We start from the raw sequence: 23,233 nt of genomic DNA on the forward strand, positions 1-23,233 counted from the left end.
GGTCCCCTCCCTCCCACCTATATATACGGAGGTATTGGGGCTGATTTGAGACGATTCTTCCACGGCAGCCCGACCACATACCTCCACGGTTTTTCCTCTAGATCGCGTTTCTGCGGAGCTCGGGCGGAGCCCTGCTGAGACAAGGTCATCACCAACCTCCGGAGCGCCGTCACGCTGCCGAAGAACTCTTCTACCTCTCCGTCTCTCTTGCTGGATCAAGAAGGCCGAGATCATCGTCGAGCTGTACGTGTGCTGAACGCGGAGGTGCCGTCCGTTCGGTACTAGATCGTGGGACTGATCGCGGGATTGTTCGCGGGGCGGATCGAGGGACGTGAGGTCGTTCCACTACATCAACCGCGTTCTCTAACGCTTCTGCTGTACGATCTACAAGGGTACGTAGATCACTCATCCCCTCTCATAGATGGACATCACCATGATAGGTCTTCGTGCGCGTAGGAAAATTTTTGTTTCCCATGCGACGTTCCCCAACAACTCTCCCATCGTACCACCGGCATTCATCCTCCCCCGGAGTCCTGCCCTGGGTGGCCCCTGTTTCCTCATGACATCTGCCACCGTCGTGGTCGAACTAAACTGTCCCAAACGGGGACATGTACCCACAAACTCAATTGGGCTCACAAGGTTATCGCCGCCTACCGGGCCAGGGTAGCACGCACGCATAACCTTCCCTCTTTGGTGGTACCCATAAAAGAACACGCGATCAGACCAAGTCAAGGCCGTCCCATACCAGCAAATGTGGCTGCACGGATAAGCCCGGACACGTGACTCTCGATCAACCAACTAATTATCTTATTCTCGGATAATATTTCTGTCATAGCTGACACCCTGATATCATAGTAATCCAATAACCAATAAGCTCAAGCCAATGCTATTGATTCATATCCACCAACTGCCGGATGAAACCCAAACTAATCATAGACAGTAATCTTCAACGTCATGGCATCAGCTAGTAGGTAAAATACTAGTTACTAACAATCTCGTACTCAACATGGTAGTCACCAATTCAAGAATTTATTCAAGCATTGCATAATCTAATCCATACTACAAATAATTATACTTGCGATTAAAGTAATTGGTTCAACTATGATATTGCAATGCAATTATGCCAATGAGGGTTGTGGCTTGCCTGGGGGTGATGGAACCATATAGGAGGAGGTGCGGAGATTCCGTTGAATTGATTGCCGGAAACAGTTCTCTCTCGGAGGGGCTGTTTAGAGGCAAGGGGAAAATGGCCATTTTTAGAATGCGAACACATAATGAAAATGATACCATCATGACGGGCTCGACGAGACGAAGACATGGGCTTTGTAATCAACTCGATCTGAGTTACGGGTAAAAAGATATAAGGGTTTGACTCCTAGGGACTGATTAGAAAAATAAATAATTGCACATAGGTTCGTGTCAGCACCGCGGTTGGCGCCTCCTCTGAGAATACGCTTTCCTCGAAGCGAAAGCGTATTTGTGGTAATACGTTTCCACTTATCCTCGCTGGCGATGCTCCTCTCATCGACAGGTGGGGTCGGTGTTCACCCGACAGATCCTCTCTCTCTCCTCCTCACCCTCCTTCTTCTTCCCCCGACTGAAGCCAAAGGGGAGGCCGGTCGACGCCGACGCTCGTCCGATCGGCTCCGGCCACCTTTGGTGGAGCTTGGACCACCGGAGTGTTCCACAAGGCACAACACATCCATCCATCCCACCCACGGACTCCAACGGCGACGGGAAGGGCGACGAGCTCGAGCCCGGTGGACGGTGGCGTCGGGTGGAGATGGGCATGGCGCTACGGGGGCGGAGGCGAGGTGCTGAAGAGGTGAAGGGCTTCGCCGGAGTTCAGGGGGCCTCCAGGTGATGGTGGGAGGGAGAGATAGTGAGTGGCTCGCTGAAATTTAGGCGAAACCGTGTGGTGGCCCTGGCGGCCATTGGAGGCTAGGAGAGGCGCTGGTGATGGGTTGAGGGGCCGGGGAGGACCAAGGGGAAGTGGCAAGGCTGGTGGTGAAGACGAGAGGGGCTCGGGGGCCTTTTATAGGCGGGGCGACGCAGGTGGCCGAGCACGGCTGCGGTGGCGCGATAAGCATGACCGAGGTGGCGGTCTTAGCCGCGCACTTGCGCTCCGAGGCCACGTGGCTGGCCTTTTGCAGCGTCGGGAGGCTTCACAGAGGAGTGGGGAGGCCTCGGGTGCGCTCCGGAAGACTCGGGAAAGAAGAAGACCAAGGAAGACGACGACGACGGGCATGGGCAGAACAGGTCGGAGCTCGTTGCGGCGCGGCGTGGAAAAGACTGGAGGGGGAGAGGGGTCCAGGAGGAAGACGACGTCGAGGAAGCTGCTGGACATGGCTAGATGTCGAGGGCGCGAGGAAAACGATGAAGCCCAGGGTCCCAACTGCCAGAGCGCGCGCACGGCATGCCAAACGTGTGGTCACCGCGTGAACTAGCGCACGCGGTGCACCCTTGCATGCAACGTGTTGTCTAGCAGCGAGACCTTCCAAGGACTAGTCCCTCTGAGGTGATAGATAGACAAACGAAACTAAGAGGAGATCCGAGGCTTCACTGGAAGTTTGTTGTAGCAGACTTGGTCATATTACTGAGATAAACAGGTGGATGATAAGAGCCAAATATGATGTCTGAGAGGTTAAGGGTAGGAAGGATTACAATCCTGGGAAGCTTGAGAATAAAAAGACCAAGATTTAATAGGGTTGCTTTGCAAGTGGCCAATCTGGTCCAGAATAGAAATCTTGATGTGGCACTCACCTAACATCTGAGATGGAGCTGAAATTTGTAGGAGATGAGGTATTTAGGCATATGAAGATATTGTATAAGTTTCATACCATCTGGATAAACCAAAATGGTATTTCCTTCACACAACATCCCACTGGATAGAATATTAGGAAAATTACTGAGGGGAAATGGTTAGATTGAATGAGCTCAAATTTGGTGGAGAGATGTTTTATAGGTAGGAGAATGTCCTGGTAAAATTTCAAAATTTTTGGAGCAACATAAGGTACAGTTGCTTCACAATCCAAAATAATGACCAGATACAATGATTTGATGTTGTGCTCACATAGTTGAAGGGGTGATGCTCTAATTTTGTGGGAAGTGTTAATTTGAGTATGTGAAGGGTCTTGCAAAATGTCAACTCATTTGAATACACTTAGCTAGCACTTGCTTCACAGAGTTTCTTGTGGGTCAGAAACTTTGAAAATTTGCCAAGAATTATTTACTAGCCAAATGAGGTTGAATTTTGGCATGAGGCAATGATATGGATAGGAAAGAGTTCCAAAAAGTTTGAGTTCAAGCAAGCACATATAAAGGATACTTTCTTCACAACTTGACAACTAGGACAGAATTAGAAAAGGAATATTGGTGACATATTTTTGAAAATGACAAGGAAGGATTTTGTCATATCTAAGGAAGATATGAACCAAGAAATTTATAAAAAATTATTTGGGAATTTTTGGAATGATATAAATGTGGGTTGCGTCACAACCTAGAGCAACCTGGTTATTCCCTTAATAGAAAAAGGAATATTCCTAGGGAAAAGATTATTGGGATTGGCTCAAGATGGAAATGACAAGGTCTTGGGATGATTTGGAGGTTGTCAAGTCACTAGGGAAGAGAAATCAAAGATGATCCCTTTAGGTTTCAAAACTACCAATCCACAGAAAAGCAAATCGAGACCAAAATCAAAAGAAAAAAGAAATTGGCAAAATCCAGGGTGTTACAGTTCGGTCATGCCGTTTCATATATGAGCGGAACGAAATTGCGTTCTAAGTTATGTATAGACCCAGCCTACGCAACTTTAGGTTGGCCCATTGTTGTTGATTTTTTTCAATTGTTGGTTTATTGCTAGGTTTTTTCTTGTTTGTGTTACTTTTCTACTGTTTTTTTTTACTTTTACTTTTTATTTTGCTTGTTTTCTTTCAATTTAGTTTATTTTCCTATATTTTCATTTGGTTTTCTGTTCGTTTTACATTTTATATTATACATCATTTTTTCTTTTACCCTATTTTTCAGAAAGTGCCAACCTTTTTTGTATCCATGAACTATTTTTTGTAATTCCATAGTATTTTTCAAAAAATATGAATATTTTCTTAATAATAATATAAACGTGGTATCTGTTCTTTTTAGAGGCAGGATCGCTTGATTTTTTGACCTTTTCACAGTGAAGGACACTAGATTTTTCTCAATTGAGCAAGAAGGTTGAGCGCTACTTGGTCCTAGACCATTGGCGTGTTATAGCTCTACTCCTTCATTCATTGTAAGTGAAGAATAGAAGCAACTCCTTTATACTCTCAAAAGAAAAAGAAAATACTTGAATTTATGGCCTAAAATCAATTGGGCAATTCTACCTAGACAGGAGTATGGATGGCGAATCCTATTTAACCGGTTTATAGGCAACTTGCTAACCAGCGCCTGCAACGCGTTAGCTGGGCTCGTCCCATTTCTCCTTTCTTCTCGAGTACGATAAAAAAAACTGTGTTGTAGCGATTCGAACCCAACCACTCCACCGTGACGCATTAGCTGCTCAGGTACTGCTTCTTGCTCTTTTTCTTAATTCGTCCTACGTCTTTTCCTTTTTCTAATTTTTATTTTTCACTTTTTCTTCTTTGTTTTTATTCGTCTTTTCTTTAATTGCATGAACTTTTTTTTCAAAATTGGTGAACTTTTTTTAATTATGATGAACTCTTTTTTGATAAATTGTGATGAACTTTTGTTGGAATGGATGAATTTTCTCAACTTTGACGATTTTTTAATAAAATTCAATGATTTTTTTTCAAAATATGTGAACTTTTTAGAAAAATGATGAGCTTTTAAAAAAATATTAACTTTTTTTAAAAAATCTCTTATTGTTTTTCTAAAATATGTGAACTTTTTTAAAAATCATGAACTTTTTATAAATTGGATGAATTTTTTTTCAAAATCGGTGAACGTTTTAAAAAAATATGAACTTTTATGAGATTCGATTTTTTTTCCAAAAAACGGTGAGCGTTTTTAAAAATTCGATGAACTTTTTCTAAAGATGATGATTTTATTCAAATTCGATGAACGTTTTCTAAAAAGCAGTGAACCTTTTTTTAATTCGATTCACCTTATAAAAATTGGATGAACTTTTTCAAAATTCATAAACTTTTTTGAAATACCGATTTTTTATTTTTATAATTTCTACTTTATTTTCTTCTTTTTATTTAAATCAACGGTTGACTAATTAACTGGTCAACCACGCACGACCAAAACAGTCCTCGAGCGAGCGAGCGATCAGGCGGGAGCGAGCAAGCGATCGATCGAAATCACTAATTAGGGAGTGTTAATTTCAAAGATCACTTCCACCTCCCTAGTTTGCAACAAGTGGTGTACTACATGTGTGCCACGTGTCGCGACCTGAGAGTTTTCTCTTTTTTCGTAGACTCGTATTTTTAAAACGTTTTATCTTCTAAACAATGCATCCAAATCTTGAACCGTTTTCACCGTTAGATTTTTCGCGTTGAGATATTGAAAACTAGATCCCATGTTGATAGGTTTTGATGAAAAAAAATACGAAAAAAACTGGACCATAAAACCCGTTCCTCCCGCGATAGGAAAAAAACCAAGGAATTGTGTTCTTTTCCTTTCCGACAGGCATGACCGTGCCCCTTATGAAGACAAAATCGTGTCTCTCGTGAAAACAAAACCATGCCACTCGCGGAAAAAAGCGTTATTTTCGCTTTTCGAGAGGCACGGGTGTGCCTCTCGTGAAAGCAAAACTATGCCTCTCGCAGAAACAAAATCATTCCTCTCATGAAACAAAAACAGAAAATGCGTTATTTTTTCCCTTTCCCAGAGGCTCGGTCGTGCCTCTCGCGAAGGAAAACCGTGCCTCTCGCGGAAGCAAAATTGTGCCTTTCGCGGAAGCAAAACCGTGTCTCTCGCAAAAAAAACACGTTTTTTCGTTTCTCTTGCAAAACCGTGTCTCTCGCGAAGGCAAAACCGTGTATCTCGCAAAAAAAACAGAAAACACATTTTTTGCGAAAAAAAATATATTTTTTCCGTCAAAAAACTAAGAAAGACAGATGGAAAAACAAAATACAAAAAAATCGGAAAAATAATAATCTAAAAAGCCAAAAACACGCACGAAAAAAAATGAAATTTGAAAAACCCGCTCAAAACACGATATGTGGTGACGGCTGAGAAAGCCCCAAGTGACGGCGTGCGTGAGTGCTCGCTACGAATCTCTCAAAGGAGCGCTCGCTAATAAGTGACTCCCGCAAGCGATCAGGCGAGTGCTACATGGGCCGTCCAAAACCAAGCTGCTGCAGGCGCCACTTCTTGATCGGGTGCTGACCAGGGACTCCGAGTGTGGACAGCCCAACCAGACGAACCAAGCTCAAAAGCCAGACATCCGGGTTAGGCTCGGGCTCGGCCGGCCTGAAAATCTGGAAAAGCACGGAATTGTTGGAACTAGTTTTTAGTTTAAAAATAGTAATGCATTTTTTCATCAAGAAATGACTAAATTAAATCAAAACACCATCGTTTAGGTGTTTCGAGCTAGGCCTGTTCGGGCTCAAGATTGTTATGTTTAGTCGGGTTTTGTTACATGCAGCCCAAGTCCTAGCCTAGCCTGGTGGTATTATCGTGTCTTGTTCGCGTGGCTGTAAATGAAACCAAATGGGGACGTGATGTAAAACAAGAATCTAATATGTGCGGATATATACTCATCCTCATTATCTTAATTTGAGTTTTTACATCACAGCCTATGATAACCCACTAATGGGCGGGCGATCACTAATGACCTTTGAGACAGATAGATAAACGGGACCTGCTTGCATTGAAGAGGCAAAGAAAAGTTGGTGGCATGCATTCACGATAGAACTGCCCGCGATGCCTTCTTACTAGTTCTGCGATGATGCCATTTCCAACCATCGGCGGTGGAGGCTGATCTGGAATAGCTGATTATTTCTTCTCTTTTAGTGACTGCGTGATGGAAGAAGGGGTTGGATTTGTCTTGTCTCCATGAACAACCGTACGTGTAACATCTGCTGCTGCGTTCATCTGTTCATGCACCTGATATATATGCCTCAGGTCGATCACTACACCCACTACCAAGACCCGACTTCAATGAAGCGACATATGCCTCACTGCGTCAGTAGTGCCTATAGGCTATAGCAGTTCGATCGAAGTACTAAGATCATTTAATTCGATGGTGCCGCTCAACATGTTAATGCAACTAACGCCGCCGTCAACCAGGTAGGTCGATCGTCGATCTCTCCACTCCGGCGTACGTACGTGCACCGGGGGTTCTCACTCCTCACATGCTATATAAACGAGCTCCCACTGCCAGCACCATGCACACCACTCGCAAGCACAGTAGCCAGCAGCTCAGCAGCTAGCAAGGGAAGATGGGCAGCGCCGGAGCCACCCTCCTCCGCTTCCTGCTGTTGGCGTCGGTCGTCGCCGGGTTCGCGGCGCATCTCGCCGCGGGGGAGAAGGACTGCTACCACGAGAGGGACAGCATCATGGGTATCTGCATCGGGAGCATCAAGAAGAACGCCCACTACGTGCCACCATCGAGGGCCTGCTGCAGCGAGGTGAAGAAGGTTGACATGCCCTGCGTCTGCCGCGTCCTCACCGCCACCGACGAGCGTACCGTCAACCCCGTGAAGCTCGTCCGCTGCGCCCACGACTGCAAAGTCGACCTCGCCATCGGCAGCAAATGCGGAAGTAAGCAACTCGATCAGCATGCTTGCTATGCGTGCGGAGATTTTGCATTATCCATTTCTCTGTTTTGCACGGACTCGATCGTCTAATCCACGTACCACGTAAATTTTTGCAGCTTACACCATCGGGGGGCCGGTGCCACCATCCGCGCACCCGTGAAGAGCTTCGATCATGGGAATCGCGCAAGAGGAAGGCCAGTGAAGGAGATGGACACTGGAGAGGTCATGGCGGAATAATAACCTAAATAAAGAGCGCGCGCGCGTGCATGTATGCTGAGCTAGTGAGCTATCGCCATATATATAATGTAATCTGTCATGCCATGTTACCGTCAGATTCCAATAATAATAGTAAGAATAAAAGCCTTCCATCAATCCATCTAAATACAGTTTCTGATTGTCCTATGGCCAAATTATTATGACGTTCACTACAAATTTCTTTTAACATTACACCGCCTAATAGCATTCACATGTTATTCGGGACGTGGCTAAACGGGTTAATGTACTATAAGCCAAACTAATTCGAGTTGGTACTTGTGCCATTTTGTGGGCGATATGGAACTGCAGAAACGATCTAGTATTTAACAGAATGAATTACATTAACTTTTTGCAGGTCATCTTCAGGGCTACCGCCTTGATCCGCACGTGGTCCTTACTCACTCCTGTGGAAACCAGGGAGCCTTTGGTTACTGGGTGTGTCCGATGGGAGATGGTAGCTCAGGATATCTTCAACCGATATGGATGGCGGCATGCTAATAGGATTGGACCTTAGTCCAGTTTTCTCTTATACTCGGTTGTTGGGTGGCCTGAGTGCCATGTATTTCTTGTTTTTCTAAATGATCGGATTCTTATGTTCTGATTACAGACTTGTTAGTTATTAATAAAAATGGATGTATGCATCTATCGATGCAGAGGCAGGGGCAACGCCTCCTTTTCGAAAAAATCTAAATACAGTTAGTATTCTTCATGCGTTACAACGACTCAAGTTGCTACGAATCCAATATCGTTGCTGGCTCCTTTTCCTTTTGCCCCCGGCAGTAGGTGAAGTCTAAAATAAACCCTGAGGTTGTAAAGATCGACACGAACAAATCCTCATTTTCAAATCCCTGAAATTGATACCCTGTATTTACAGATCCCGGTCAGTACCTTGCATGAGTAAAATCTTCTTTGTTGTAACAGGAAAGGCACAATCCCGGCCGGGATTGATTTTTGTAGTCACTTACAACATGGTGAGCACGACCACGGTGTCCATCAATGAAGTGTTGCCGCTGTCGTGTCAGAAAGACAAGAAGAATATGATGCATCACAAGGGCTTGTTACAAACTTGATATACATCCGTGTCTGACGTCTTCCGTGCGTGTATCAAGAAAAGATCATCCATGTACGGCATACCCATGTACGTCATAGACTAGTTCAAGAATACATCCAAAGCTAGCCATCGATATCCCTGTACGTGCATGTCTTCGGGCAAAACTTCAGTCCTCAGTCGGTGCTTGTCGACATCGCCGTTAATACAGAAGAAGCTCGGGTGGCTGTGGTTGTCGTCACCCGTGCCGCGCGTGCCCACAGCCTACGCTTGCTGAGCTGCACCGGAAGGCGGCCATGGCGACATGCTCAAGCCAGTGCGGCGTCAGGAACCGGGATAGCGGCGCTGCAGCGAGATGGAGTCCTTGACGTAGCTCGAGACCCAGCCCAGAGCGCCACCGTGTACGCGCGTTGCGAGTCAGCACGGGCCTCCAGTGCCACGCGCCAACCGAAGTGCTCTAACGTGAGTGCGCACACCACGGTGGCTGCGTGCAGCAGGAGTTTCTCGCCTTCTCGGCATGAACGGAGCCGAGGGAGATGTTGAACTTGGTCCGGTGATCCCTGATGGTGGCCTTCGTCCTCTTGATGGCAAATAGATTCTCGTCGTTGGCGTCCCGGCTCCTCAGCTGCCTTGGCTGTCATCCACACGGCTGCCATCGCCATTATGGCCTCCATGCTCACCATATGGCAGCAGGCTCGCCCCGCTGCCTCTACTCCCGCTAATGCGTCGTGCAGGCTGCAGCTCATCAACTCGCGGACACCTTTCAGAAGCATCTACGCTGATAGCCATTGATGTATCTATACGGAAAGGGAACAAGAGAAGAGAGCTGGGAGCGATGAAGAATATGGCTTGACCCGCACAACAGCGAGAAAAGCAAGTTCCCGGTCAGGATTGTGCTTTTTCCGGTGTGCCAAATGTATCTAGGGTCAGGACAAACCGGGATCTAAAAAGTCAGGGTACAAACTTGAGGGATTTAAAAGTAAAGGTTCATCTGTGTCGGTCTGTACAACCTCAAGGTTTATTTCGGACTTCACTCCCCGGTAGTAACTGCCCGACTCGAGTGCAAAATGCAGAGTGATAGCATGTGTGTTACTGTGATAATAATTTACAGACTTTTACAGCTTAAAAAAATTAAGATATGCTAAATGGGCCGGTCTGATTTGAACCCATGTATGTAGTATAAGCTTTTTTTTACGCGAAATTAAGTGCCTTTCTGCTCCCGAGCTCATTTGAGCTCGGGTGAACAGTAAAATCGAAAAACCTTCGAAAAAAGTTTACATAATTCTGAACTTTTTTTGAGATCAACTTTATCAAAATTTCTAAGTGCATGCAAAAAATTAACATAAAATAACATTTCTACAAGGCGTGGCAAAATAAACAAAATCGATACTCTAATTTTTTCTGAATTTTTTTCGAAAGTTTTTCGAATTTACTGTTCACCCGAGCTCAAATGAGTTCGGGAGCAGAAACTCCACGTCCTTTTCTACGTTACTACATTAACTGTAATGGTCTGTATTTACATCGAAAACTTGATTGGTGGACTGGCGAGCACATGTCGGCTGCAATTTTGAGTTGGCTGGTTCGAACAATGTCGTGTACTTCCTCCGTTCTTAAATATAATGTATTTTAAAAATTTATTGTAGACTAGATACGAAGCAAAATGAAGAAATATATACTTGTTTTGAAATATAAGTCTTTTAAGAGATTTCACTAAGTGCCTACATACGCAGCAAAATGAGTTAATCTACACTATAAAATATGTCTATATACATCCGTACGTAGTGCCCTAGTGGAACCTCTAAAAAAATTTATATTTAGAAACAGAGAGAGTAAATTTTAAAATATGACTACGTACATCCGCATGTAATTCATAGTGGAATCTCTAAAAAGGTATTATATTTTAAAACGAAGGAAGTAGTATTTTTCATTTTAGTTTTCTTGTGTACTGACGGGGCCACTAGTCCTGGAGAGGTAATTACAATAAAATGTTATTTAGTTGCCACAAGTGAACCATATGTCCTATCTTTTTTTTGAAACACGGTCCTCTAGGACCTAATTCATTAAAAAAGGTCAAAGAGAATTGCCGGGTTAATTAATAAAAAATCGAGCAAAAACTGTTACAACACGTCTGTAAAAACAAGGCCCACACTATGATCTGGCAACCTGCACAAGAACGCACACACGTTATCGAAGAGACAAGCGCCGAGGTTTGGGCCGACCAAAGCCAAACAATACACCGCACAAATCGACCACGAGGCAACTCCGACTTTATCCCCGAGTATTAGACGGGAAAAGCGTTGGACCGCGTCAAGCTGGTACCGGAACCGACCACCCGTCTCATGTCATTGGCACCGCCGAGGCACCTCCTCTGCAGCTCCGACTTCACGAAGACAAATGAGGCACAACAACCCCTCGAATACGTCGGAAGAAACCGACTACCAAAGCCTAGCTGCAACCCAACTCCATCCAGAGCCGCCATCGTTGCCAGACAAGAAGCCGCGCCACATCACCATTGCCGGACGGACACCTGTCGAAGGAGCGCGCAATACCGCAAGCATCCAGCCCAAGGAGCGCGCAAACGGGATCCAAAGCTCTTCAAGACGACCCCCCAAAGAAGGAAGCGACGATGTCGACACCGTCGCCCAACCCGATTAGGCCTTAGGCTTTCACCCAAAGAGCTGAAACCGAGGGTGTGCAGGGGGTGGACTCCATAACGACGCCTTCAAGAAGGTACCACGACGTCGATGGACGCCAACGTCGTCGGCTGGTAAGACCCGACGAACTTTTGCCCAAATCATCGCCCAACACCACACCCACACGCAAAGCACCGCACCGCTGGCCTGCACACCTCACACGAAGCCATGACCAAGAGAAGCCACCACAAACCCTATGTCCTATCAATCAAATATAATGCCATGTCAGCCCACTTTATGTCTCCGAATGGCATTAAAACCGTATATGCATGTTCACATCAAATTTTAAAAATAGCTCGACGTATTTTTCAAGTTAGAGCACTAAAGTGAACATGCATAACAAATTCAAGCATCACTGGTGCTATTAACTCAACAATCTATTTGTCTAAATCAATATAACCCAGTGTTGGAACAAGGTAAATACGATATAAATTAACTTGGCATATTCCAAAGCTAGGACCTAGAGACAGTACAATAACAGAGCAAGGCGCTTGTCGCGAACTCGAACGCAGGTAGCGTATTAGCGACGCCATTTTGTTTCTAGCAGCTAGAGAGTGATCATGGCTACCTGTCGAAAGTCGATCCGGTTATTAACAGTGTACTTGTGTGTGCTCTCTACGCAAAATGTACAATTAATTACGAAATGAGCATTGATATAGTTTAAAGTATTACTCCCTCCATCTTAAAATAAATGCTTAATTTTATACAAATTTTAATATAAAACTATATTAAAGTTAAGACACTTATTTTAAAATGGGGAGGAATAATAAACAAACAAGAAGTTGGAGTTTTTGAAAAAGTCACTAGATCTTATCAATATCCAATTATCATTTACTCCATGATTCTCTCATTTTCTCTATCATCTCTCTCTCTCTCTCTCTCTCTCTCTCTCTCTCTCTCTCTCTCTCTCTCTCTCTTCACACCTCCTCTGTCCTCTCTCTCTCCTCCCAACTTACTCTCCCCCACCACACCATCCACCCCCAACCACCATTTAAGCACCACAACACCTCTTCCCACACACCACTTGCAAACATCAGCGGCACAGTAACAGCAAACACCTTGTTCCTCAGCATCTTCACCACCTTCTCTACAAACCCAGCAGCCAGCCATGGTGCTCCTCCCCTCCGATCGAATGGACAGCCTCTTCTCCCCAAGGAGCGTGTGGGTGAACGGGCCCATCATCATCGGCGCGGGGCCCTCGGGGCTCGCCGTGGCCGCCAGCCTGCGGGAGCAGGGCTTGCCTTTCCTCATCCTGGAGCGCGACGACCGCATCACCTCGCTCTGGCAGAAGCGTACCTACGACCGCCTCAAGCTCCACCTCCCCGAGCACCCCAGGACCCCCTTCCCGTCCAGGTTTCCAGAGCACCCCACCCACCAGCAGCTCGCCGAGTACCTCGGGATCCGCACCACCAATTCCGAGCTCGGCGGCCGGAACCGGGCCCATGTCTCGTGCGAGCCGCGGCAACCAGCCCCTCGGGGATCGGCCTCCTCGTGCGCCGGCCGTCGCATGCTTGGGGGAAACGGCGACCGGGATCCAAGGCAGCGTGCGCCGGCCAGGCGATCCAGTAGTCATCCGGCGTCAAAGCGCGTGCTCTGCTAAAGCATAATAATATGCTTTCACCTACCCACTAAGAAGTGCTTTTCACGGAACCCCGCAATAATCTGCATTGTTTGGAAACCCTGTCGGACACCTACGCTGAATCTTTTGATTGGTAATGCAATGAAATTTTCTATCTAGTGGGAGTACTACTATGTATCTACCGTGTCAAGCTGTTTTGAGTCTTAAAAAAGTTGTAACTTCTGAATGGAATTCGATCTTTATATTATACTCCCTCCGTTCCTAAATATAAGTCTTTCTAAGAGTTTCACTAATGGACTACATACGGATGTATATAGACATATTTTAGGGTATAGATTCACTCATTTTACTTCGTATGTAGACACCTATTGAAATATCTTAAAAGACTTATATTTAGGTACGGAGGGAGTAGCTGGCTCCAGATATATATGTTGCTAAATTCCAGGATCTTGGATGAATGAAAGTCATTTGGTATCCATCTTCCCATCCCATTTGTTATCCAGTTCGACCCAGATTCTCGATCACATGCCGCCGTCATGACGCTCGCGAGGTGGTCAATGAGGTACAAACACAAGAAGAGGATGTCCGAGGAGTGAAGTCTGAAACAAACCTTGTGTTTGTAGGCACAGTCGCAAATGAACCTACAAGCACAGGGTTTGTTTCAGACTTCACTCATGTCCGAGTGAAATGGCACACGGGAGCACTGGGGACGTATCTGGTGCACCGGACGAATTGGTGCTACCGGTGCACCGGGTTCCCGTTGCACATTTTAAAAAGTTCAAAAAAAAATTAGTGCATTGACATAATATTAATTTATGTTATCAAAAAAATCAAGTTCAAAATTTAAAACATTGCTCGAGATACAAAAATGATAAAACTAATCTGAAGTCCAACTTGTGTTATGTACTATTCAGTGTCGATTTATCATTTTTGTATTCAATAACTAGCTATTTCCAAAAACATGATGAGACATATTATGTTAAGAGGTCATCTCTTAAATAAGAGAAGAAAAGTTTTTTTTTGTGATTTTTCTCCCCATCACATCAGCATTTATCACTCCTAAAATACTCCCTTCGTCACGGTTTAGAAGGCGTGCATGCAAATTCTATAGGACCTAGGTGGTTATTGATTGGCTGTGAAATGAGTTAAAAAATAGCATTCACACTACACATGCATATAGAAGTAGTACAACGGAGTACTAATTAGCTGCTAGGAGTAAATGCAACGTGCCTTAATCTTTGTCTATTTTAGAAACGCACGCAAGTCTAACTGTGTCTTCTAAACCGTGACGGAGAAGTAGCATCATTGTAAATGCCAAAGCTTGAATGATGTATAGCCTAAAATTAATTGGGTAGTTCAACCCAGACATGAGCATGAACAGCCCTGCCAGATGTCCTGAACGCTAAAGCCCGTCAAGGCTCAACTTTCACTTCAATCCCAACTCGAAAGCTTGGAATTTGAAAAATGTTTCCGAATTTGATAAAATGTCTCGAATGTTTTAAAAAATGTTTTAGAATATGAAAAAATGTTCTGGAATTTTCAAAATGGCCCGGAATTTTATAAAATGTTTCGAAATTTTAAAAATATTCCGGAATTTGAAAGCATATTCTAGAATTTTGTTTTATTTTCGGAATTTAAAAAAATGTTCCGGAATTTAAGAAAAGGTTCCGAAATTTTTTAACTTTTCTGTTCCTTTAAAAAAACTGTATTTATCGAAAAATGTTCTGTATATTCAAAAAATGTTCTTCAAATTCGGAAAATGTTTTTGATTTTTTAGTAAATGATCTTGATTTTGAAACAATTTTTTACAAAAACGTTTATAATTTAAAAATGTTTCATAAATATTTTAAAAATGTGCTTCCAAATTTGTTCGCATTTTTTGAAAATTGTTCACAGTTTCAAAAATGTCCTTATTTTAAAAAATGATTGAGAAATTCAGCATTAGTTTGTTTTCATAAAAAAATGACAAAAATAAAAAAAAAGAACTAAAAAAGGAAATAAACAGAAAAGGAAAAAAAGAAATAGAAAAAAAGGAACTGGACCGACCCAGTCGGGCGACCGCCCTGTGCGACCGAGGGACTCCCTGCCGCAGAAAGCGGCAGGTAGGAACTCCCCTCAAATCTTACATGACCGATGATGTGGAAAAGAACCATATATCTCTTAAAAAACCACATATGCATTGACATATACTCATCCCATTATCCTAGAATTATGGTTCTTACATATCACCGTCCAAGACCTACTAGTCGACGCGTAGGTCGGAGGATAAACTCCAACCCCTCCGGCCCCAGCGCGCGCTTTGGTCCGAGCCATTTGCCGGGATCCTCTGTTTTCTCCTTTCTTTTTGTTATTTATCCTTTTTTTCCTATTTATTTTTTCCTTTAATCTTTCATGAATTCACCAAATTTCAAGAATATCCTTGAATTTAAAAAATGTTCATGATGTTTTTTAAATCATATTTGAAGTATTTTTTGGACTTAATATTTTTGTGAATTTGAAACATTGGTCTCATATTTTCATAGCAACTTCAAGGAATTCGTATTTTTTTAGGAAATGCTAATTAATTTGAAAATTTCTCCACTATTTCATAGCATGTTCAGGAATATGGAAAATGTTCCAGAATTTCAAAAAGTGTTCATGAATTTGGAAAAAGTTCAAGAAATGTTCCACATATCCAGAAAATGTTCACAAATTTAAAAAAAAAATCCTGAAACTCTAAAAAATCACAGATTTTAAAATTATTCACACATTTCAAAATAAATGTGCCAAGTTGTAAAAAATATTTCTGAAATTCAGAAAAAATAAAGTTATATCAAACATTCTTAAATACATAAAATATGTGTCGATCAATTCTCTAATAATAAATGGTGAATATGTTTAAAAAATCTGTCTTGTTCACATGCAGCCAGATTATGGGATGTAGCTCGGGCGTGGTTCCAGATCAGTCTCCCGCGACTACACGCTGCCACTTGGGCTAGGGATATCTTATGTGATCAACGGGTCACTGATAAAAAACAGGCTATCATTATCATGATCATGTGGAACATCTGGCATTCGTGGAATCGTGTGAAGCATAATGGAGAAGCAATTGATCGAGTGATTGCAGCAAGAAGGACGAAAGTGGTGATGGGGATTCTGGAGTTACCTAGGAATGAGCCGGTGCTGCTACTGAGACATGGTTGGGGGCCTCCCGAGTAGGATGTCATCAAGATTTCTACACATGATGTAGTGAACTTTGTCGAAGGTCGAGGAGGAGGTGGAGGTGTTGCTCGTACGGACACTTCTCTACTTGCGGTGTGGTGCAACCCTTACCCAGGCATCTCGGACCCTTTTATCATGGAAGCTACTTCCCTCCGAGATAGTGTCATGTTTGCGAAGCTGGAAGGTTTTTCGCATGTGATACTCTGTGGAGTTTGTTTCACTCTCGAACACTCGTCACAATTCTCGTTCAATTATGGCCTCTATTTTAGATGAAATTGGAGGAATTTTATCCTGTTTGATATTCACCATGTAACCAGGGCAACAAACATCCCGGCTCATCTCTGTGCTAAGCGTGCTTGCACATTGAATGTGACGGAATGCGCTTGAGGACACTCCAAGCTTCCTAGTGACCAGTTTGCTGGCTGACTGTCCTAGGAGTGCTTTATGTTAATATAGCTCTTTGAATTGCCCGCAGAAAAAAAATACACGGTGAATGTATTTGAAAATATGGTGAACACTTTTAGGATACATGTTAAACATTACTTAATTAAATGGACAAGGAAATTAAATTGCATAATAAATAAAATTTCAAAATACATAATTAATACACAATGAGTGTTAGTCAATATCTTAACTTTCGTTTGGAAATAAAATCACTCACGTCACTGCGTTGTCCCAAGGGCAACATGGCAGAGCCCCACCCCGTCACCACCGACCGCTTCCTTCCTCCCTAATTGTTGCCGATCGTCCCCACCAAGCAAAGTCTTGCCATGGGTTGTTGGCAATGATGGAGCGGTTTTCATTCTTCCCGTGCTCCTCCCTCGATGTCCTCTATCACCTTAACCTTTTCTCGGTTCCGTCACCTAACTACCCCGTCGCACCGCTAGGGGTTGGACGTCCTGGGAGGTGGTCGACACAGCTAGGAGGGTCAGCGCCTTGTCTTCCCTTGGCCTTGGGGCACACCGACCATGAGCCCTCTGTAACCCAGATCTGGGGCCCGACGAGGTGCTCACAGTTGCTGGGGCGGAGCGAGGGATGGTCCGTGAGTTGGTCACGACGAGGGCTCCCTTGGCCGCCTCGCGCCGGCCTTGGGTCATGGGCTTGTTGTCCGAGGTGCCTAGTCGTTCCAAGATCGGGGGTAGTGTGGAGACTGATGAGCCATATGGGAGACCGCATCTAGGGGGGTATGCCTGCCATCTTCTGCACGTTGGGTGGTCTTCCCGTCACACAGTTGATTCCCCGTGCCTCGCAACATTGGTGCCAGTTGGAGACGTCGTCATGGTTCATGGTGGGTCTCCTTCTATGAGAAATATGTGTTGACTGGCGGTGGTGCACGGGTTTGAGGTTCTTAAATGCCATGGAGGTGGCCCTTCATGGCGAGGTCGTGCGGTTGTTTCTACAGTGAGAAACATTGTGGTGGTGGTGGTGGTGTTTCTCCTTGGTTGTATGGATAGTGAGGAGCGAGGCAACGGGGATCTTGGAGGTGGCGGTACTTCTGTAGAGGTACCCCCAGATCATGGTGGGGAGACTTGGTTGGTGGCGGTGAACTTGGGAACATGGCACCTTGGTGTACCACGGTGAGACTTCGACAGAAATCTTCGCTCTACAGAACTACTCTGACGATGCATTTGTGTGTCATTGTTGGGAAACAAAGCATGGGAAACAAAAAAATTCCTATGCACACGAAGTACCTATCCATGATGATGACCATCTACGAGAGGGGAGACCGGATCCACATACCCTTGTAGATTGCTAAGCGGGAAGCATTAAGAAACGCGGTTGATATAGTCTAACGTCTTCGCGGTCCAAATCACAAGATGTCCCGCGATCCAATCACGATCTAGCATCGAATGGACGGCGCCTACGCGTTCAGCACACGTACAGCTCGATGATGATCTTCGCCTTCTTGATCCAGCAAGATAGACGAAGAGGTAGCTGAATTCTCCAACAGCACGAAGGCATGACGGTGATGATGGTGGAGCTACTCCGACAGGGCTTCGTCGTACCGTACCGAACTAGCTACGGGGTGTCACCAGGTGGTGGAGAGAGAGAGAGGGTTGTGCCGTGGCTTGAGGTGCAAAAATCCTCTTTACCCTCCACTATATATAGGAGGGAGGGGAAGTGTGGCGCCCTAGGGACTTTCCCTAGGGTTCGGACGGTGCAAGGAGGAGGGAGGAGTCCTCCTCCAAGTTGGTTTGGAGGAGGAGAACTCCTCTCCAATTCGGTTTGGCCCCACCTGTCTTTTCCTTCTCCACTTCGGCTGAATAGGCCCTCTTGGGCTGGCCACCAGCCCACTAGGGGCTGGTGCGCCACCCTAGGGCTTGTTTGTTCCCCTCCCGGGTGGGTGGCCCCTCCCAGTGGAACTCCAGAACCCATTAGTCACTTCCAGTACTTTACCGGTAATGCCCGAAATCTTTCCGAAAGCCAAATGGATACTTCCTATATATCAATTTTCGTCTTCGGACCCTTCCGGAACTCCTCGTGACGTCCGGGACTCCGAACAACATTCAGTTACCAACATCAATAATTCAACTACACCGAAAAGTCAACGAACCTTAACCATTATAAAGTGACCCCGTTATAAATCCGGGCCTTGTCCGTCACATCATTCTCCTAATGATGTGACCCCGTTATAAAATGACAACACTTGTCCATGGATAGGAAACCTTAACCATCTTTGATCAACGAGCTAGTCAACTAGAGGCTTACCAGGGATAGTGTATTGTCTATGTATCCACACATGTATCTGAGTTTTCATTCAATACAATTCTAGAATGGATAATAAACGATTATCTTGAACAAGGAAATATAATAATAACTATTCTATTATTTCCTCTCGGTCATATTTCCAACAGTCATGTCTCTCTTGGGGGCATCGTTGTGGTCCCCCTCCTCATGCCAAGGCTCCACTGAAAGCCCTTGACCTTACCTTCGGTCATAGTAACGACATTGTGTTGCGTCATCACCCACTTGGGGGTGTCGTCATGGAGCTCGGCTACCCTCTTGTTTTGCCTTCTCGACGGACAAGCTCCAATCATATCTTAGTGCCCCTTTAGGTCTCACATGGGTAGTTTCGACGGCTTCCTATCGGTCCTTGTCTGCAGGGAGGATCAATGCCCCACGACCAGAAGCGAGATGGCATGTGGTCCTCTTCGGCGACACGCTTGTATGGTACATTAAGGTTCGATAGTCTCTTGTGGAGGCGCAATTTCTCCCTTAATAAATTGCCTCGGGCGCTTGATAGGGTGTGGACACTCTTGTACTCTGATTTTACGTTTGGTCTCCTTTGTAAGAGGATATCATCACATTGTATCGGTTTGGTCATGTCGTTTTATATATGAGCGGAACGAAACTGCGTTCTAAGTCATGTATAGGCCCACCCTCCGCGACTTTAGGTTGGCCCAGTTTTGTTGATTTTTTTTTTCTGTTGTTGGTTAATTACTAGGTTTTTGCTTGTTTGTGTTGCTTTTCTATTAGTTTTTTTTACTTTTTAATTTTATTTTCCTTTTTTCTTCAATTTAGTTTATTTTCAGATGTTTCCATTTGGTTTTCTGTTCATTGTACATTTTATATTATACATCTTTTTTTATTTTTCCTTATTTTTTTATAAAGTGTCGACCTCTTTCGTATCCATGAACTATTTTTTATTATTCCATAGTATTTTTCAAAAAATATAAATATTTTCTTAATAATAATGTAAAAGCGGTATCTGGTCTTTTCAGAGGCAGGAGCGCTTGATTTTTTTGACCTTTTGACAGTGAAGGACGCTGGATTTTTCTCAATTGAGCCAGAAGGTCGAGTGCTACTTGGGCCTAGGCCATTGGCGTGTTATAGCTCCACTCCTTCGTTCATTATAAGTAGTGAAGAACAGGAGCAACCCCTTTATACTCTCAAAAGAAAAAGAAAAGACATCCGGGTTGGGCTTGTATATATGGACAGCCCAACCATACAAACCAAGCGTAAAAGCAAGACATCCGGGTTGGGCTTGGGCTCGGCCTGCGTGAAAACCCGAAAAAGCATGAAATTGTTGGAACTAGCTTTTAGTTTAAAAATAGTAATGTGTTTTTTATTAAAAAATGACTAAATTAAACCAAAACACCATCGTTTAGGTGTTTCGAGCTAGGCCTGTTCGGGCTCAAGATTGATATGTTTAGCCTGGTTCTGTTACATGCAGTCCAAGTCCTTACCTACACTATTAGAAAAAACCTTATACACATAACCTTAACAGTAGCGCTGGATAAACTGCGGCGCTACTGGTACATATCAGTAGCGCGTGTCCAGTAAAGGCGCTACTGCTAACTACTTAGAAGTAGCGCGGCGTTAAGAAACACGCTACTATTAATATTGTCCCACCGTTGCGGCGAGGCTAGATTTAGTAGTAGCGCGCCTCAGAGAACTGCACTACTGCTAACAGAATAGTAGTAGCGCGTCTTTCTGACCCACGGTACTGCTAAGTAGGGCGTGCACTTATATCGTCTTCGCCCCCGCATGCCCCTCTCTCTCACTCTCTCCCTCTCCACACTCTGCCCCACCGCCACCGTCCCTCACTCCCTCCCTCTCCCCCTCCTCACTCTCTCCCTCTCCACTCCGCGCTGCCACCGCCGCAGGTCCTCCCCGACGACCTCGCCCCCGGTCCCGACCCCGACGACCTCGCCCCCTGCCCCGACCCCGACCCCGACGACCTTGACCCCTGCCCCGACCCCGGCACCGACCCCGACCTCTGGTGAGACATCCCCACGCCTAGGGTTCTTGCTAGGATTATCATAGGGATACTTGCATGTCTGGCCTATATATTGTGTTTTATTGTTGTATATTTGCTTGATGAGGTGTCATATTTGCATGTTGAGAAAAAAGGTTAGTGGGCGCTAGCTAAATTCAAATGAGATGATTGATGTACAAATGATAACTAGAAGGTGGAGGCTAATTAATCTAGAATAGCTAGCTGATTATTCCTTCTCTTTTCAGTGACTTCGTGATGGAAGAAAGGGGTGGTTTTGTCTTGTCTCCATGAACAACCGTACGTGTAGCATCTGCAGCTGCGTTCATCTGTTCATGCACCTGATATGCCTATAAGGTCGATCACTACACCCACTACCAAGACCCGAATTCAATGAAGCGACATATGCCTCTGTAATGCCTCTATATAGCAGTTCGATCGAAGTGCTAAGATCATTTAATTTGATGGCGCCGCTCAACATTTTAATGCAACAAGCGCCGCCGTCAACCAGGTAGGTCAATTCTCGATCACTCCACTCCGGCGTACGTAGTGCACCGGGGGTCCTCACCTGCTATATAAACGAGCGCCCACTTCCAGCACCATGCACACCACTCGCAAGCACACTAGCCAGCAGCTCAGCAGCTAGCAAGGGAAGATGGGCAGCGCCGGAGCCACCCTCCTCCGCTTCCTGCTGTTGGCCTCGATCGTCGCCGGGTTCGCGGCGCATCTCGCCGCGGGGGAGAAGGACTGCTACGGCGAGAGGGACAGGATCATGCACATCTGCATCCAGAGCATCAAGAAGGACGGCTTCTACCTGCCCGCAACCGCGGCCTGCCGCAGCGAGGTGAGGAAGGTCGACATGCCCTGCATCTGCCGCGTCCTCACCGCCTTCGACGAGCGTACCGTCAGCCCCGTGAAGCTCGTCCGCCTCGCCCACCAGTGCCACATCGAAATCCCCGTCGGGAGCAAATGCGGAAGTAAGCGCTGCTGCATACTTGTCATTTTTCGGTTTTGCATAATAATCCATCTTTCTGTTTTGCACGGCCGGACTCGTCTAATCAACATATACCATGTTTTTGTTTTACAGCTTACACCGTGCCACCATCCGCGCACCCGTGAGGAGCTTCGATCATGGGGATCGCGCGAGAGGAAGGAGATGGAGGGATCATGGCCGAATAATAACTAAATAATAAAGTGCGCGCGTGCCTGTATGCTGAGCTAGTAGAATGTAATCTGCCATGGCATGTTACCGTCAGATTCCAATAATAATAAGAAGAATAAAAGCCTTCCATCTAAATATAGTTAGCATTCTTCATGCATTACAACGACTGAAGTTGCTACGAATTCGATATCGATGCTGGCTCTTTTTTTTCTTTTGCCCGGCCACGGTAACTGCCCGAGTATGTCAGTCTAGCTACTTGGCTGAATCTATATATATAACCTGTGTTGGAACAAAGTGAATACGATAGAAATTAACTCGGCGTATTCCAAAGATGGGCGTACTAGAGGCAGTACAATAACAGAACAAGGCGCGTGTGGCCTGGGCTACTTACTCTAGATCTCGAACTCGAACGCAACTAGCATATCAGGCGACGCCGTTTTGTTTCTAACAGCTAGCGAGTGATAATTAATGGCTTGGACATGAGCACGGACGGCCTGGCCCAACACCCCTAGCACCAAAGCATGTCATGTGGGCTAGGCTAGGGGGTCGGCTTTCGCTTGAATCACAGCTTGAAAGCTTGGAAAATATAGAATGGCTAAACTTAATATTCTATATTTTGGTTAAATAATAATAGTTATTAGAATAAATTTATATACCAAAAACTGATTAAATTAGATCAGAAAATCATTGGTTAGCCGTTTTGAACTAGGTTGGGCCAGGCCGGGCTTGGTATTTTCACACGGGCTTTGTTGAACTCGGCAAAATCTAGCCTAGCAAGGGGTATGTCTAGTTGGACCAGCTATGGATAAAATTAAATTGTACATGAACATTGATGTAAAAAGAATCAGATATGTGTTGACATATACTCATGTCAT

At 44.9% G+C, this 23,233-nt stretch overlaps 2 protein-coding genes across 2 annotated transcripts; both read left to right on the plus strand.

Moving 5' to 3' along the window:
• Positions 1–7,318: 7,318 nt before the first annotated feature.
• On the plus strand, positions 7,319–8,075 carry LOC123427874. Its single transcript, XM_045112010.1, has 2 exons — positions 7,319–7,707; positions 7,820–8,075. Exons 1-2 carry the CDS (start codon positions 7,386–7,388, stop codon positions 7,861–7,863), a joined length of 366 nt encoding a protein of 121 aa, XP_044967945.1. The 5' UTR covers positions 7,319–7,385; the 3' UTR covers positions 7,864–8,075.
• Positions 7,323–22,493, plus strand: LOC123427875. Its single transcript, XM_045112011.1, has 3 exons — positions 7,323–7,371; positions 21,828–22,173; positions 22,284–22,493. Exons 2-3 carry the CDS (start codon positions 21,852–21,854, stop codon positions 22,313–22,315), a joined length of 354 nt encoding a protein of 117 aa, XP_044967946.1. The 5' UTR covers positions 7,323–7,371; positions 21,828–21,851; the 3' UTR covers positions 22,316–22,493.
• The last annotated feature ends 740 nt before the right edge of the window (positions 22,494–23,233 follow it).

Source organism: Hordeum vulgare, chromosome 2H (genome assembly GCF_904849725.1).
Source record: "Hordeum vulgare subsp. vulgare chromosome 2H, MorexV3_pseudomolecules_assembly, whole genome shotgun sequence".
In the NCBI taxonomy this organism is placed as follows: Eukaryota; Viridiplantae; Streptophyta; class Magnoliopsida; order Poales; family Poaceae; genus Hordeum; species Hordeum vulgare.